Here is a 16,584-nt window from a genome sequence, read left to right as displayed (position 1 = left end):
TGGGTGGATGGAGGGAGGGCACTGTCCGGCTCCAAAATGGCATATCTCCTCAATGCTCACATGATCCCACCGACTCACCTAATCTCTCTGCCTGGCCGAGTACATTAGATCATCAATTGCATACAGTTGTCATTGAGGAGATTACTATTGTTTTTAGTGAGAAAATGAATATATTCCCCATACATGGATCTCTATAATCTCTATTCTCGACCTCGACTGTTATATGGTGAGCAAACTGTCCAAAGCTGCTTCATGGACACCTGATCCATGTTCTGAATGCCTTTTTAGAGTTTTACAGCAAAAATAAATATAGCCCATAGTATCAGTTGAGCTTCATTTAAAAACCGATGCTATATCGTTCCTCTCTTGTTGAAAACATTAAGAAAGAGAAAAATATTTTTCCCGTAAAGGCATACGGCTGTGACAACACCAGCAATGGAGCTGGTGAACTTCTCTGACCTTAAATTCTGCCCTGTAGTGAACTCTCTAGAGACACACACACACACACACACACACACACACACACACACACACACACACACACACACACACACACACACACACACACACACACACACACACACACACACACACACACACACACACACACACACACACACACACACACACACACACACACACACACACACACACACACACACACACTTTCCATTAAAAGAAGAGAAAGTTACTACTTTTCTATCCATGCCCCCTGGCTCTGTAGTTTCCAGTGGGCATGGATAGAAAAGTAGTAGTAACACATTAAAGTAAGTACACATTAAACTGTATTTTCCATATGTAAGCCATTGCTGCTGTGTCCTCACATTCACAAACACTCCAAAAACACTCCACAAACACTGCACACTTGCCATTGGGATACTTTTTGCACAGAGGCAAAGGATCGATGAGGAGGCCAGGGCTGAGACAGGGACGAGATAAAGATTGTTTTGCAAGTGATAAAAAAGCTTGGAGCTTATACAACAAGAGCTAACAGACAGACAGAACAGGCTGACCAAGCAGTCCTGAAAAACAAACAAACAGGTGGACTGAAAGACCCAAAGCAAACCAAAGCATCCATCTGATGCGGTGAATTAAAATCAGTTCCTAGAAGTATAGTCTTGCTGTTAAAGAGGATGGGTAAGTGCCATCAACACGCACACACATGCACACGCACACGCACACGCACACGCACACGCACACACACACACACACACACACACACACACACACACACACACACACACACACACAAAACCCACACACACACACACAAACACACATGCACGCACGCAATGCACACTAACCTACTTAGCTCATGCTGTGACAAAGTGAGTGTGACCAGGGTGAACTGACCTCTGGATCTGTGACCAGATCCTAGAAAGACAGCCGGACTACAAAACCAGCTGAGTAGGTACAGTTAACTTGTATTTGGTCTAAAAAGTGGGGAAAAAAACATGTTCTACGTGGAGTAAGATTAGACATTTAGGAGTGGAATTGCTGAAAATTAAAAACTAACATGAATTAATGCTAAATATTTGGTTTGGCTGAAGTGCAAACGTCGGTGTGTTAGAAAAGCTAAATAAAAACAGACTTGATAAATCATGAAGTACATGAAGCCCATCTCCTGAGGCTTCCACTTCACTGAAGAGACATAAAACAAAAACATCCAATCTGTATGGAGCGATCTGGAGACTGTAACCTTCCTCAAATGAAAACATGAAACAAAAGCAATATTTCCAACATTTGGAAATATCATTTGTAACCTGCTTACATACTTGCCAATAAAGTGGATTCTGATTCTGATTCTGCTGTTTATCTGAATGAAACAACTCCAAATATCTGCATAAAGGTTGCGGATAGAAAAGCGCATTATGCGATATTCTGAAAATGTAGTTAAAAGTTGCGCTACATTTGAATAGAAACCGGGCTACTGATTCAAGGGATAGTTGTTTTGTTTTTCTATGATTGAGCATGTGTTAGTACCAGAGTAAATGGGGAGTTTCTGGGTTATGCCTTGTTTCTGATTGGTGCAGTTTGAGATGTTACAATTACAGTAACGTTTCCACTATTCTCTACCCTTTCATCAGCCAATAATTGGAGCATGAATGAACATCCCAAAGAGCTACAGTGTTAAACGGGAGCATCACATGCTCTCAAGGACACTGGAAATAATTGACATGTTACACATGTACACATACACACATTGAACCAGCTAACAGGCTATGTATATATGATATATATATACTATTTGAATGTTCACATCAATGCCTCCCACATCTCTAAAACGCAGGAAGGAGGAAAAGCAAAAAAAAACTTGAGCATTGATGAAAGGATGCAGGGTGACAGACAGCAGACAGACAGAGAGAGAGAAAGCAGGATGGAAAGGGCTAATAGGATGGGACACGTCTTGAGAGATAGTGAAGGACAAGGCAATGAGAGCTGGAAGCGTTCTCTGAAGTTGAGTGGCATCCCTTCTGACCACATCTGAGACCCCGAGTGAGTCACAAGCAACAGCAAAGCCTTGTACCTGTCACAATTGGTTAAAATGATCCAATGATTTTTAAGGCAAGAACTGAGCTGTTTGGGGGCGGGCAATTATATCATGAAATTTGAGTCTGAAAGATACAATCCCTACCAAGATACAGTCATCTGAACAATGTGAGAAATGTGGAAAGCCCCAAATGCAAAGAAGTTCAACCGCTGAATTTGCCCTGTTGGTTGCAGTTTTTTTTCTCCCGCTAGGGAAATACATTTGAAATAACTTGTTCAAAGACTGCACAGGGATTAGAGGCTTTACTGTAGTGCATCTGTGCAGCGCTAGCTTTTAGTGCTCGAGCCCCACTTCTGTGGAAAATCACAGAGCAATTGCAGTGACGACAGGCAACATCTTTCACCATATTATACATTCTGATCTGATCTAACAATAAACACACACACACACACACACACACACACACACACTGGCACACACAGACGCACACACACACACACACTGGCACACACACTGGCACACACACTGGCAGGACCAAACCCAGCTACTCACAGTGGCCATAACCTACTTCCCTCCCGGGGCTGCCTCCAGTTGCAGGGGATGCCATGGGGTGCCACATGCCTTTGGGAGCAAGTGTGGCACTGGCAGGACACCAGTCACCCAAGACCAGGACTTGTACACACTGGCTCAGTGACGAACTAAAATAAATGATGTGTATACTCTGGACATCAACTACTTTTCAGGACAGAACAGGAACAGACGGGTCGATGTGGAAAAGGGGTGGGGCGTCAGAGAAGAGTCCACCAGCACCGGTTATAGGATTACCCAGATTATCCTTCCCCAGAGATCAATCCCACAGGAACTGTTTACCGACCGACTGATGCACAAATCAGCTCTTCTACCACCCACTCACACCGTCTCTCTCTCTCTCTCTCTCTCTCTCTCTCTCTCTCTCTCTCTCTCTCTCTCTCTCTCTCTCTCTCTCTCTCTCTCTCTCTCTCTCTCTCTCTCTCTCTCTCTCTCTCTCTCTCTCTCTCTCTCTCTCTCTCTCTCTCTCTCTCTCTCTCTCTCTCTCTCTCAGCCTTAGTAAACTATCTGTATAGAGACACCTGTTGTAGAGGCAGAACAGGGTGTCTGGCACGGGGAGGGAAGGTGGTCATGCTGGAGGGGGTCACATTTAAGTGTACAGTACAAGCAAAAAGTCTCAGATTACTCTGTCTTAAAAGGGAGTGAGACTGAAATGCATGGGAGGACGGTATGACACAGATGTTCGCAGAGGGTTTTATGTGTCAATGCCAATGACATTTTTTCCCCAAAGATTTCCCCCCTTTCATTCTTATTTGCTGAGTATTAGTCACACACACTTTCTATCTAATGTGGAGGTGGTATAAATAAAATGCGAGTGAGGAGAAAGGAAGTGACAAAAAGTGGCCAGAGGCTAAAGAATTCTCGCTTCTATCTCCCTCAAAACGGCTTAAATCCCCCTTAACTGTGCCAGCATGCATGCTTAATGGTACTATTGTGGCATGTGGAGTTACCTATGTGCACACTGTTAGCATGTTTGTGTATTTAACAAGTGTTATAGCATTCCAGGAAGTCAGGAATTGTCTGTTCCAATGCTCTATGATTGTCAACACAGCAAAGTGAAAACCCAGATGCAAACAGAGGCCAAAAATATACCTTAAAGGCAATGAGGAACAATACACGACAAACCCTAAGGAAACCTAAATAAACTACAAAATCCATGGGATCCAGGGATTCAATCTTTAGAACAGGCTTTAAAAATAGTAATATAATGGTTTTAGTGGAACAAACAGTACTAAAATCAGCCTGCAAAAAGTAGGAGTTAACTTTGTTCAACAATGCCAGGGGCCATGGAAGTATGTCATATCATCATCACCAGAAAAAAGCCCTAGCCAATAAATGTGAATATTGGCACTGATTTTAGTCTGCAGCTGCTTATTTTAATCTATCCTGCCAACCTATCAAATGTGAACCCTTTTCTAACCTTCAAGCTTTTGGAAACATTTGCAGCAAAAGATCACACTACAAACTCGAGAAGCCTTCCCACGAACATGTGTGCATCTATTTTACTCACATGACTCAACAGAGTTTTCTTGTGCCGTGCACCTGCATGAGGCTGGATCAAATATCTATACAGTGCTTGAAGGATAGCCTCCAGTAACCAGATCCCTCAGTGACAGAAAGCTGGCAAGAGACTCAGCCGCCCCGACACATAAGAGGAGAGGACAGAGAAGGAGAAGAGACACTTTCTGCCTCTCTTAACCAATCTGATGCTAAAATAATACAGTCCTTCTTAAATGCATGCTGTATATTAATACTGTGCCGTGACCCACATAAACATGCCAAATTAATCCTGAGAGCCATAATTAGCATTTATAGTCCGATGTATCATGGACCATGAAGAGAATTGACAATGTTACACTCTTAAATGTTTAATCTGAACTGACTAATATCTAATGGCTAAATTGTCAGCAGTGTCATGTATACTTGTGTCGACTAATTGTAAATCTCGTATATGCTTGACTGAGCAACAGACAAGCGATAAATCAGCCAGTCTGCTCCGATAAGCTGATATCAAGAGGAGGAAGGACATTATCATGCAACACATGGGCATTTGTAGAAAAATAAACAAGAGAAATATACATTTCTGCTCATAAATGTGTGCTTGAGTGTTTAATTAATGTGTGAATGTGAGATAGGTATGGTGGCCCTGCCAACTCAATGCACTACAAAAGCACATCCAAATGGACACAACACAAGCAGATGAAGAAACATTTTCACCAAGTTAACGACACGTGAAAACATCAATTTGAAGTACCGCAAATACAAGCTTCTGCTAGAAGCTCAAAACAAAGGCTTGCGAACACGTTCCTGAGAAGTGTGTGACTACTGAGGGGCTGTCCAAATCCACAATTCATCAAGGCCACAAGGGGCCTCAAGCGGACCCCTGAGAATCCGCTCGGGGTGCAGACCTCACTGATCTAATTACAAACAATTTATTGCAATATGGACGTGACATTGCAGTTTTTCTAACTGCTGACAACAAAACAAATTTACTATGAATGCGTAAAACAATTACTGTATCTAAATAGTACTTGAATCATGTAGGACAGAAATAATATCCAACTACATCATGGCACAGAAATATGTAGAAGAATAGGCTTCAGGGGCAATCAAAATGCATTTTTTTAAATGGAGCATACCTTATAAAAGCACTGCACTGTAATGCCACACATATAGCTGAAAAACGACGAGCAGGCGCTGCAGCGATCACTGTGTACATTGTAATTGATTGTAATTGTAACTAAAATGTTTCCTGAGGCCCGTCTATCAGCGGCTTTGCAGTCTATCGCTCTTGAAGACTAGACGTGATGACAGTGAACACGTCAAAGTACGTACATCTGAAGTCCGAGAGGTCCCAGTCCACAGGTATTGAGGGCTCTTCTATTTGCAGGGCTTTAACAATTACTGTTGTTATCAAATTGTTGAAGATTTTTATCTTTTTTTGCTTGTGTTGTGTGTATTTGCATGTTTTTTCTTAATTTGCAGTGCATTGAACTCTCAGGGCCACCGTAGATAGGAGTAATGCACTACAATGTCACTCAGCGCACTCAAAGTAGCCGAGCAAGGTCTTCGGCATGTTCTCCATGTCTCTCGATGGAAAGGTTTAATGAGACACATAATGCACTAAGCTGTTACCTGTTGCAGAGTGCCAACTCTTTAACTGCTCGGTCGAACCAGCTTCTCATCAGGCACATTCCTATTTCTGGTGTCAATGAGCTCCATGGTGCTTAAAAATTCCCAAGACGTACTTGTTTTCAGACTGACTCTGCAATCAACAACAGTTTTGCTTATTGTTTAATATGTTAATTATATGATCAAATCAAATCATCATCATAATTGTTTATTCTATAAATCGTCAGAAAATCTGACTGTGTATATCACAAGACGTTGATGTGAATACGTTGTGTATACACAGCTGTGGAAGTAACTAAGTACAAATACTGGTACTTAAGTACTTTACTTGAGTATTTCCTTTTTTGATACTTTATACTTCAGACATTTCAGAAGCAAACATTGTACTTTCTCTCAACTACATTTTGCGACAATTATAGTTAGTAGTACATGACGATATAAACACTCTTGGATTAAACTACCAAAAAGTATCAGGGAGTTACAAATAGCTCCATAAATAGCTGCTGACATGTTAATGCATCAATAACAACAATCCAATAATATCATAACACTGTTAGAGGTCATTCTACATAATGAGAACTTTTACTTTAACTATGTTCTGTTGCAAATACTTTTGTACTTTTACTTCACAAATTTTGAACACAAGACTTTAACTTGTATGGGAGTAATTCAAAATGTGGTGTGCAATTGAATCCTCCACCCTGCCTCCACAAGTATGCTTTTAATTGTCATCCAATAGTGTTAAAACCTCTAGTCGTGATGTCTGGGAATCATTTTGGTTTTAGAGAGAAAAATCAACAGCTATTGCTTTGTGTGTGCATGTGTGCATTGTTGCATTTATTCTACACTGAGATTCTGTCAGGAGGAGACGGTGATTTATTCAACATTTGATTTGATATTCAGCTGGTATGCCTTTGTAATTTATGAATTAATTAAAAGCAAGCACTGATAGATGCTCAAGATCAGAGGGATGTGAAATACATAATGTTCCACAGAGTCGGAGTGTGTGTGTCCATGCGTGACATGTATGTTGTTACTACATAATAGAAATAAATAGCTATATATCTCATAGCCTAACACCGCTGTAGCCCGTGGGCCTTTCAAGGTTCTCTGCTTGATTAAAGCTGGAATTAAATCAAGGCTTTGACCTTCTTCACTAATGACTAATTACTGGCAATTAGCCCAGAGAATGGCCTCCTTACGCCCCTTCTCTTCCCTCATCCTGTTCTCACAATTAGCACCCACTCACACACAGTCAAGACAAGCAGACTGTTTTACACTGACACATAAATACACACATGCATGGGAATAAACCCATTGTGCACATTGTGTGCTAATGCATGTGTCTGCATTGAGGCATTTCAGGTCTCAAGTTAAAGAATACTTGAACAAATACCTGCAGAGAGCCACACCTCTCTACCTGTTTGGTTTATTTTACTCTACGTGAGTGGGTGGGGGAATGCTCTGTGCAGGGATCGGCCTTTAGAGAGCAGGTTTAATACTGCTGGCATTTCACAGTGAAATACACCCACATTCTTGAAGTCACATGATATAATGCCGTGCAATAAGCTATGCATATAGAATGTCTGTAAGTTTGCAGCTGTGAAGTTTAGGCATGAATGTGTGTGTTCCTCTCTGCCTTCGAGTGTGTGACTTGGAGGTGAATCACTGACCCCTGGAAAGTGATGAGAGTTAACATCAACAAGGGTGACCCCCCACCCCCGACACACACACACAAACACACACACACACACACACACACACACACACACAATCACACACACACACACACACACTTCCCCTTTTTTTTGGCTCCCTTCACTCTCGTCCCATTCTTCGTTCTACCATGACTTCCCAGATCTGCAATCTAAATATGTTCTCACTGTCAAAAGTAGCAAGTGGGTGCTCGTCAGCGCATCTAGATTCACTTCCACTGATGGAAAATAAATAAAAAAATATGCTGAAGTGCCGAGAGAGAAAAATGCTGATTCTACTTAAAGCCTGTGACAGGCCTGCATCAAACCTGCTGAAACATAACGTGTCTGGGAAAAGCTGAGTGGATCACGAAACAATCAGCACATAATCATCAGACTGTTTTTTTTTTTTATTGCTTCACCTTGGCAGCACACTAATAACAGATTCGCAGTGATCATCTCCCACATAAGAAGTGAGGCGTGTTTATTTATGGCCCTGTTTTCATACATGTCTTGGTGTGTGGGCTGCAAAAATACATCATAAATAATAGTTGTGGGCCAACACACAGACAAAACAAGAACAGGTGTACCTTGAAATGACCTTTCAGTGCTTGTGGCTTTACTATCAACTTGTATAATGTAAATGCACTAAGGTATAACAACTCTTCTCATAGGCTCAGCTGATACTGTTTGACTACAAGTGCTTTTAGACTTAAAAAAAGAAAATACGAATTTCAGCATTTGACCCAGATTGATTTCTGTAGGACCCTGAATACACTGGAAATTGGATTAGAAATGTGTCAATGACAAATAAAGTTGGAAATAAAATGTTTAAGTGAACTTTTACAAACGGTTGTATGTAGCTGTAACTGAAGTAACATCGGGCATACAATACAGCAGCGGACTACATGACTAACAATATATCATAGTTAATAATAAACGAATAATAACATATCTGCACAACAATACACTGGCCTGATCTGCATAAAACTCAAGATGCCACAACTGTCTGATCAGAGAAAGTCTTTAAATAAACACCAGAGAGCCTCTGTAGCAGGGGACTGCTCTGTTACTCCTTTAGACTGCAGGCTTCCCTTTACATGCTTTCCCATCCAGATGTCTCTCTCATTCCCCTGGGAGCCACATTCATTATGGAAACAATTTTCAGCGCCTCAAAATGGTGCCGAGATATCTGTAATAACCTAAAGGGGTTGCACAGTTTCGTCTTCAAAGACCAGTGGTTTAAAAGCACATGGCATGTCTCTATGCAGTAGGGTCTGACAATGAGTGTATCTTTCAGGGAGAGAAAAAAAAAACATCACATGATAAATGATACATATAGTGTGTGACTCAGTGAAGCTCACACAGCCTCAGACTCCAGATAGTCTAATCAAAAATGGTTAAGCTTACAAAAACAGAGGCCTGATTCGGAATAGCAGGATATGTCCTACAGTGTGTATCCCACATGTTGCAAACACATGGAGTCCCATTCCCTTGTCTCTGTGGATTTTTAGTGCTGTCACAAACAAATCCTCATAGTAGAAAAGACAAAGCCATCATCTGGTTCAAGGGCAAAGTCAAGCGAGACAGAGCAGAGTTCAACTTTACTGGGCAAAATCCCATCGTGCTGTCATTCAGCTGAGTATATCCACAGCGCTGACCTGGGTGCGTCTTACGCTCGGTTTTTTTTTTTTTTTAACTCAAAGTACAAGTTTATTTTGCAGGAGAGATCCGCCATTCCTCAACGCTGTTTCGTGCATTTCTCTGTGGATCTGACGTTCAACCCAGACCAATAAATTCCGTTTCTGTCGCAAACAGTTTAGCAAGAGACGCGCGACAAGCACCATAAATTACATAAGCGCAATTAAAGTGCCAACCTCTGACCTTGCCTGACCGGCGCAACCACGATCACCTGACTTTTGTATTGGTCGCAGCTTACGTTTCAATCGGCACAGTTGCAAAAACGATTATAACCAAAGAGACGCGTATCATAACAACCGGATTCACAGAAGGGAGTCGATGTTTAAAGTCCGCGGACGCTTTCGCGCACAGCTCGCAGGCTGGAGAGAGAAGACGCCATGAAACAAACGCACTCAAGTCAAAACAACATGCAGCAGCCTCGCGGGGAAAACCACAGGCAGACTGGGCTCGAAATAAATCGTTGAAGCGTACTTACTGAGGTGTAAATACGGATCATTACTGTCCATACTGTGCGAGTTGTTGCGTCGATTTCCTACAGTCGTTGCTGCTCCGCATCCCAGCGCATTCCTCTCCCAGCCCGACTGAACTCTGCAAGGCGGCTCTACACGGGGGCCCAGCGAGGGGGGGCGGCAAAACAGGGTTTCTCCCAATGACAACAGTGGTCGATATCAAGCTCCAACACGATCATGACGAAACATCTCTCCTGCAGTGACACAGTGTTGCAATATTTTCACAGTAAAACGTTACTTCCCGGAATCACGAGGGGGAAAAAACGGTGGTGCTCTTCAATGCTGCCTGCTTTTTTTTCCTCCCTTTTTCCCCCCTCCTATCGCTTTTCAACATCTGAAAGATCTCCTTCAATAGCCTCTAAAAAACAACTGCAGCCAGCAAGTATTGTAAGGAAATGTAAATATGTTAATGATTCCAGGATATTTGCATATAGCTGCCAATTTAGACAAGATGAAATACCACGAGGCTGGTATTTTCTGCTGTAATGATTGTTGTGAACAGACACGGATTGTGATGACCTACTTTTAATGTTGTGCCACAGTGTTTACATTTGTTCTTAATTTATTGCAGCATAACTTTCAAAGCAAATAGTTTTTTTCAGTACCCAAAGTATCCTTGTTAATCTGCATTATGCATTTAATGGAATATTCAGCCGGGGCATTGCTTGAAGTCTATTACATCTATAATTAATGCTTCTACAGTTTCGCATGGAAAGCATTGTTTTTATTCTCCTGCCGTCCTTCTCTGAGGGGATCTCTCCAGTGTTTACCTATTGCTAGTGTGAGTCCTGGTCTGGGTACCCCCCCGGAGTCCCCCCACACCCCTCTTCAGAGTGCGGGGTCATACAGGGGTGAAGCTCCCGGTACCTCAGAAGGTTATTCAGGAGTCAAGCCGCACTGAGGCATTCACAGTCTTGAACTGCGGAGCGGGCAGACGCTCCGTCAACGCCGGCCCGCTGACCACTCAGCGGGCCTTTGGGCTGCCCCGCTAATGGGACAAGCACCCCCGGCTCCACCGTCCTTGTAACAGCGCCCCATAAAAGAGCACAGGAGGATGCTAACCAAGATGAATGGCATTTTTTCTCAGCTCATTCTACACTAATCAGAGCTTTTCATTTGTTATGGCCTTGCGCCAGCCCCTCCACCGCAGCCTGCATTAGGGCCAGATAACGTATAAATTCATTAAAGTCAAAGAGGGACGTTAAAATGGTAATTTGTCACATCTCTCTTTGTGTGTCCCTAATGGTGGCACATGGTTCAAGGCATTGAGATGATTTTGGTAGGGCTTTTTTCCTTTCCAGTGCATTAGGAGAGGAACGTGGGAACTGGAGAAGACGTGTGTTTTCCCCTCTTTTTCATGAATGGTGACTCTTTGAAAAAAGTCCAAATTTTAACAGTTTATTGTTTAATTGTTCTTAAATACTTTTCTTAAATGAAGTATCAGAAATGTTTGCTGCTCAAAACGTCACTGTTACACAATAACAATAGCCAAACTTTTGTTTTATAAGCCTATATTATATTGTTTCAATATTTTTACATTTATTTTCCTTTGTTTTGTTTTTGCCTAATTAAAGCAAAATGTTTCATTTTGGTGGCTATCCAATTCATCCATCAACTTCAGCCCCCCACGCACAAACACACACAGTCAATGAAGCAACCCTTTGCACTAATCCCTTTGTATTCACACCACCGTTCCCACCAAACAATGTCCCAAAGCCTAATCCTAAACCAAGCAAGTCCTGCAGACCTGGGCCACCAGCAAAAAAGTATGGCTAAAAGGCTAACACACACCTCAGCACCAAACCGCCTGCTTAAAGACATCTTAAAACATCACTTCACATGCATTCGTACAAAGAGCATGGACACATTAATGCATTGACTGGCATCCAAACAAATCTTTTTCACTCTTTCTCTTTTACTTTTGGCCCCCTTCCTCTATGTCTCTCCTTCCCTCTCTGTATCCATCCTTCTCTGGCTTCAGGATGGAGGTTCTGGCTGCGTCGTCATGGGAGACGGCTCTCTCCATCTGCCTCTGCTGTCATTAGCCCATCTCCACCACACTTTATCGGGGGGGGGGGGGGACCCCTGCCACCCCCCACCCTCCTGGACCCTCTTCACAATTCTGACAACCCCTGCCCCCTGCTCCATACATAAGCCTGAGATGATAAGTGTTCCCCCTCTTTGTGTCGGCTAGGATAAGACAATGCCACACAGCACTACAGAACATCATCCATCTCATAGGTCATCAATCTGGGACACAAAAGATGAAATGTAGCTCGAACTCCCTCTTGCATAGGGGTTTCTCTTTGCTTAGAAGAAGCTCGTCCTCCACCTTTCTTGATCCTTTTCACTGCCACCGGTTAGTGTTTCACCAACAAAGTAGTTAATGTCAACTATTCCAAGTATTTTTTTTTTAAAACAGAGCATAAATTTAATTTGATAAAAATAAACAAGTATCCCGACCTTATTTCAACATCTACAGATGAACTGTGTTTCAGTTCCTCTGCATCAAAAAAGATGCTGTTGTGAACAGACTGTCAACACTAACAGGCCTCTGCCAAACATTAATTTGTTTCACAGTACTAATTCAAAGCCCTCTGTCACATGAATAACACCGTCTACCTTTTGTTTTTCCTCCTTTTTCTTCTAATTAGTTTTACATTGTGGGGCTTTTTGTCTTTTGTCATTGTTTGTGACACCAGTGTCTTGATTCTCATGTTGTGATGACCCACTGAGATTAAAATGTTCTTTCCTGAGAAGCCCAAGAATCAAAATTAGAGACAAACACATAACACAATGCGTTTTCTCAGAAATCAAAATCACAAAATGGGGATTATTATGATGCATGACGGGACATGATGCAACTGTTAGAGAGTTCACTCGACGGGAAATACTTTTCGTTTCCATCTTAAAAAATCACTTGGGATATTGTAAGTACACAACTCAGCAGAATATAAAACATATCTAGTAGATTTTTTAGTTTTTTTATACATAAAAGTTACAAAGGAGACCTTTAAACAGTAAATCTTTGAATTTATTGTAATCCTTTAGCTGTCCAAAATCAGCACTTCTCCCTGATTCTTCTCATTTCCAATTATTGTTCCCTATACGTGTTCATGTAATTACCACACACAATAGCATAACAATATATAACTGAGATATTTATTTGAAAGTATCACGATAATGTGACAATTGAATCAAGTCTGGTTCACTGATGAACAAATACAAATGTGAAACTGATCTAAACTATGATCTATATGTTCTGATATTTTGAATATAGTTTAGCAAACCATAAAAAAATTGGATGTCGTACTTCAAATAAAATATATTGTAGCAGCTTCAACTGCAATTTGTCCGAAACCACTATACTATAATCAGGTTAACCTGTTAATCTGCTGTTCGTGTCTGGTTGGAAGGGCTTTACACACAATCAATATGATGAGCCCTGAACTATGCACAGACTAAAGACACCGTCCATGCCATTACCCCACCACTCCAATCCCACACGGGCGCATTATCATTACCATCAGGACACGTGATATAGTCTGACACATGGCTTATATTTTTAAGATCTCTTAAGAATGTTTGACACTTTGACTTTGAGGTACAGGGCAACCTTGGATTCGACAAAGTGCATAGTCACGTTAGCAACAAAGAGCATATAAACATTACACTGGACTCTTTCATGAAATAAGATATCTTACATTAGTTGATTAGGTTTATGTTATAGAAGCAGACTCCAGGCAGATGGCTGACCTCTATATTAGTCTTTACCTTGCTGTAATAAGTTAATACAGACTGGGGGCTTGTTCTTTCTGAATGGCACTGAACCAGTCCAGCAGGGACTCAGCCAGACCACCTCAGGTTAATCTCACTATGACCTGAAATGCCCATAAAGGATTAAGCCCAGCCACCGATTTTTAGCACACAATGTCACTTACTGCTGCGCCAGTGCCATTTAAAAGTCACAAACAAAAGTCTATTATTCTGAAGGAGAAGGTTAATTCTGTGACACAGCTTAAAAGCATGTATATCTGAGAAGATGATGAAGCTTTTTTTTGGGGGGGGGGGGGGGGGGGGTGCATTCAACCGGAAGCTGACTTTTGTCCAAATGTGTAATATGTCATGTGTCAACAACATACAGGACCTACAGCAGCGGTGTCAAACATATGTCCCGGGAGCCAGAGGGTCAGGGGTCCAGTCCGGCCCACCGGATGACTGTGCAAAGTGTGACAATAGCAGAGAAAGCATTAATTCCAATGTTTCAGTATTACTATTTGTCCACTGGGGGCTTTCGTATTAAGAGTGGCAGGCCCTATGCTGTATGTACAGGCTACACACAGTTAAGCGTATGTTATTGATCATGCAGTAATATAATTGAAATTCCACTTATTGTTCTTGAAATATCTCAGGCTGCTCATCATCTGTTTAGTAAATAGATTGTCCATTGGTTGTGGAATTTTTTTCAGAACGTACTTGAACTTGTACTTATTTACACTAAATTAAAGATAAAAACCTTATTTATCGGTGGTCAATGGTTTTCCTGATCATGCCCACTTGAGATCAAATTTGCCTGTATGTTAAATCAAATGAGTTTGACATCCCTGACATGACCCTGATTTGTGTGATCATCAGTTACAGCAGTTCAAAAACATTTTGTTCTATAAGCACAGGTACTCAAAGAGCTAGATCCAATTATAAGTGCACTGACATTTACATGTGTTGATTCAAAATGATTCATATACTGATTCAGCCTCACCAGGACAGGGTCACCAAGCACCAGATTCTTTTTATAGGCCGTATTGGTGACTGCAGCAGTTTATTATTGCACTTCCCTAAAGTTCGGGGAGACAGAGACAGATTTAAAAAAGAGTAAAGGCCAAAAGTCAGGATGACTTTTACTGGAAACAACCTGGGTTCTACACTACCCACATAGCGTCTTTAAATAGACTCTCTCCTGCCTGGCAGACACCCGTGTCTTTCTACAAACATGCCTGGTTTGACTGCACGACTGCAATTTCACAGCTTGGGATCAATCAAAGTATTTCTATTCTATTATATTCTATTTGTGACTCAAGGTTTCTGTTATAAATGCTGTGTTTTTTTTTCCGACTTGACACCAAGCCACAGATGACACCGTTCTTCTAAATTTTAGTTCACACAGATTTTGTCCTCAAACAGGCTCTATAGGCTTAAAGGGGGTCCAAAGCCAGATGCTTCCGCTCCCTGTCGTGACACTAAAGTACAAATCACACCAGAATCGACACGTCAGCGGGGCATAAGCCCTAAAGCATCCATCCATCCAATCCACACCAAATCTGACCACTGTCGTGGCCGTCACTGTCTTCAGACCCATCTGTCTTTTCAGCACCTCGGCAGCAGTGGTGGTCCTGAAAAGACAACAGGCCGTTAAACTATCTTCACCAGGCTAACCAAGACTAGAAACAAGACAAACCAATCAGTCTATTTTATGAATTTAAAATATACTTTTTTAAGAAGGCTACATTAGAATTTTAAGATTAATGTACTTAACTGTCTCCAATCACAGTTTTTATAGACACAGAAAATGCTTGATTAAACTATTGTATGTTTCACAAATTTACAACTTATGGGAATAAATCAGGGGGAGTTTTGTGTGCTTTGAATGGTTGGATCACAACCTCTGGCTCAGTCCAGGAGCAGGACATCATGTGGCAAAGAGGGGTCTAAATCATTCAGGCTATATCAGATTGGTTGAAGTTTGACAAAGCAATCCCAACTGGAGGTTCACTCATTAGCCTACCTTTTCCCAGTGTTTGCTCATCATCAGTGGATGCACCTTGCCAAGTTGTCATGGAGATGGATGAGTTGACAGGTGAGCTAAGTATTATTTCAGGAGTTTTTAATCAGGTAATTTGACAAAAACAATCCTGATTTATGGTCCTCTTGGCCTTTGAATGCCAACGAATTCACTGCCCCTTACGCTGGCGTATGCTTTGGCTCACAGTAGCCTATGTGTGAGCCCTTGACTAGACATTAATAGAAATGTTCTTTAGCAAGATTAGTTGAATTTAAAGTTTTAATTCATCTCAGAAGTCAACAAAAGTTTTGATTGTCAATATTTTGGCATTGGGGGTTGAATTATGCAATTTATGAGACCTGGAATTTTAATATTAAACCAACAGATTTATAAAGTCACACATTCAGCAAAATACTTCTTTTCTATTCTGTCTTGAACTCAGTGACATTGCAAATCCTGTCACCGGAGAGGTCAACTTTATGGAGCACACCACTTTACATTGCTTACAGTACTATCCTGCCTCCCTGTGGCCTGGTTAGGCAGCACCGGCTTACAGCCACAGCACGCTCCTGCGTTTGCTTTTTCGCACATTAGTCCCTCGGTGGCCACCGTAGTCGTACCGTAAAGTCAGACGTGTATCTATCCTAGCCATTCAAGCGTCAAACCGGAAGTTTTTTTTTTCACTAAACA

At 41.6% G+C, this 16,584-nt stretch overlaps 1 protein-coding gene across 5 annotated transcripts in view; it reads right to left on the bottom strand.

Moving 5' to 3' along the window:
• Window positions 1–10,318, bottom strand: part of rxrgb (retinoid X receptor, gamma b) — a 30,799-nt gene extending 20,481 nt beyond the window's left edge. The window contains exon 1 of one of the 5 annotated variants that reach the window (XM_083940155.1): window positions 10,082–10,318. In XM_083940155.1, coding sequence (XP_083796281.1) covers window positions 10,082–10,112 — 31 coding nt within the window. In that variant the 5' untranslated portion in view covers window positions 10,113–10,318. Of the gene's footprint in view, window positions 1–3,043; window positions 3,324–10,081 lie in introns of those variants that run through there. The other 4 variants (XM_083940156.1, XM_083940153.1, XM_083940157.1 and 1 more) reach the window with 4 other exon arrangements.
• Between the last annotated feature and the right edge of the window lie 6,266 nt (window positions 10,319–16,584).

Source organism: Echiichthys vipera, assembly GCF_963691815.1.
Source record: "Echiichthys vipera genome assembly, chromosome: 3".
NCBI classification, from domain to species: Eukaryota; Metazoa; Chordata; class Actinopteri; order Perciformes; family Trachinidae; genus Echiichthys; species Echiichthys vipera.
The sequence above is the reverse complement of the archived record's forward strand: the minus strand, read 5'-3'. Positions and strand labels throughout refer to the sequence as shown.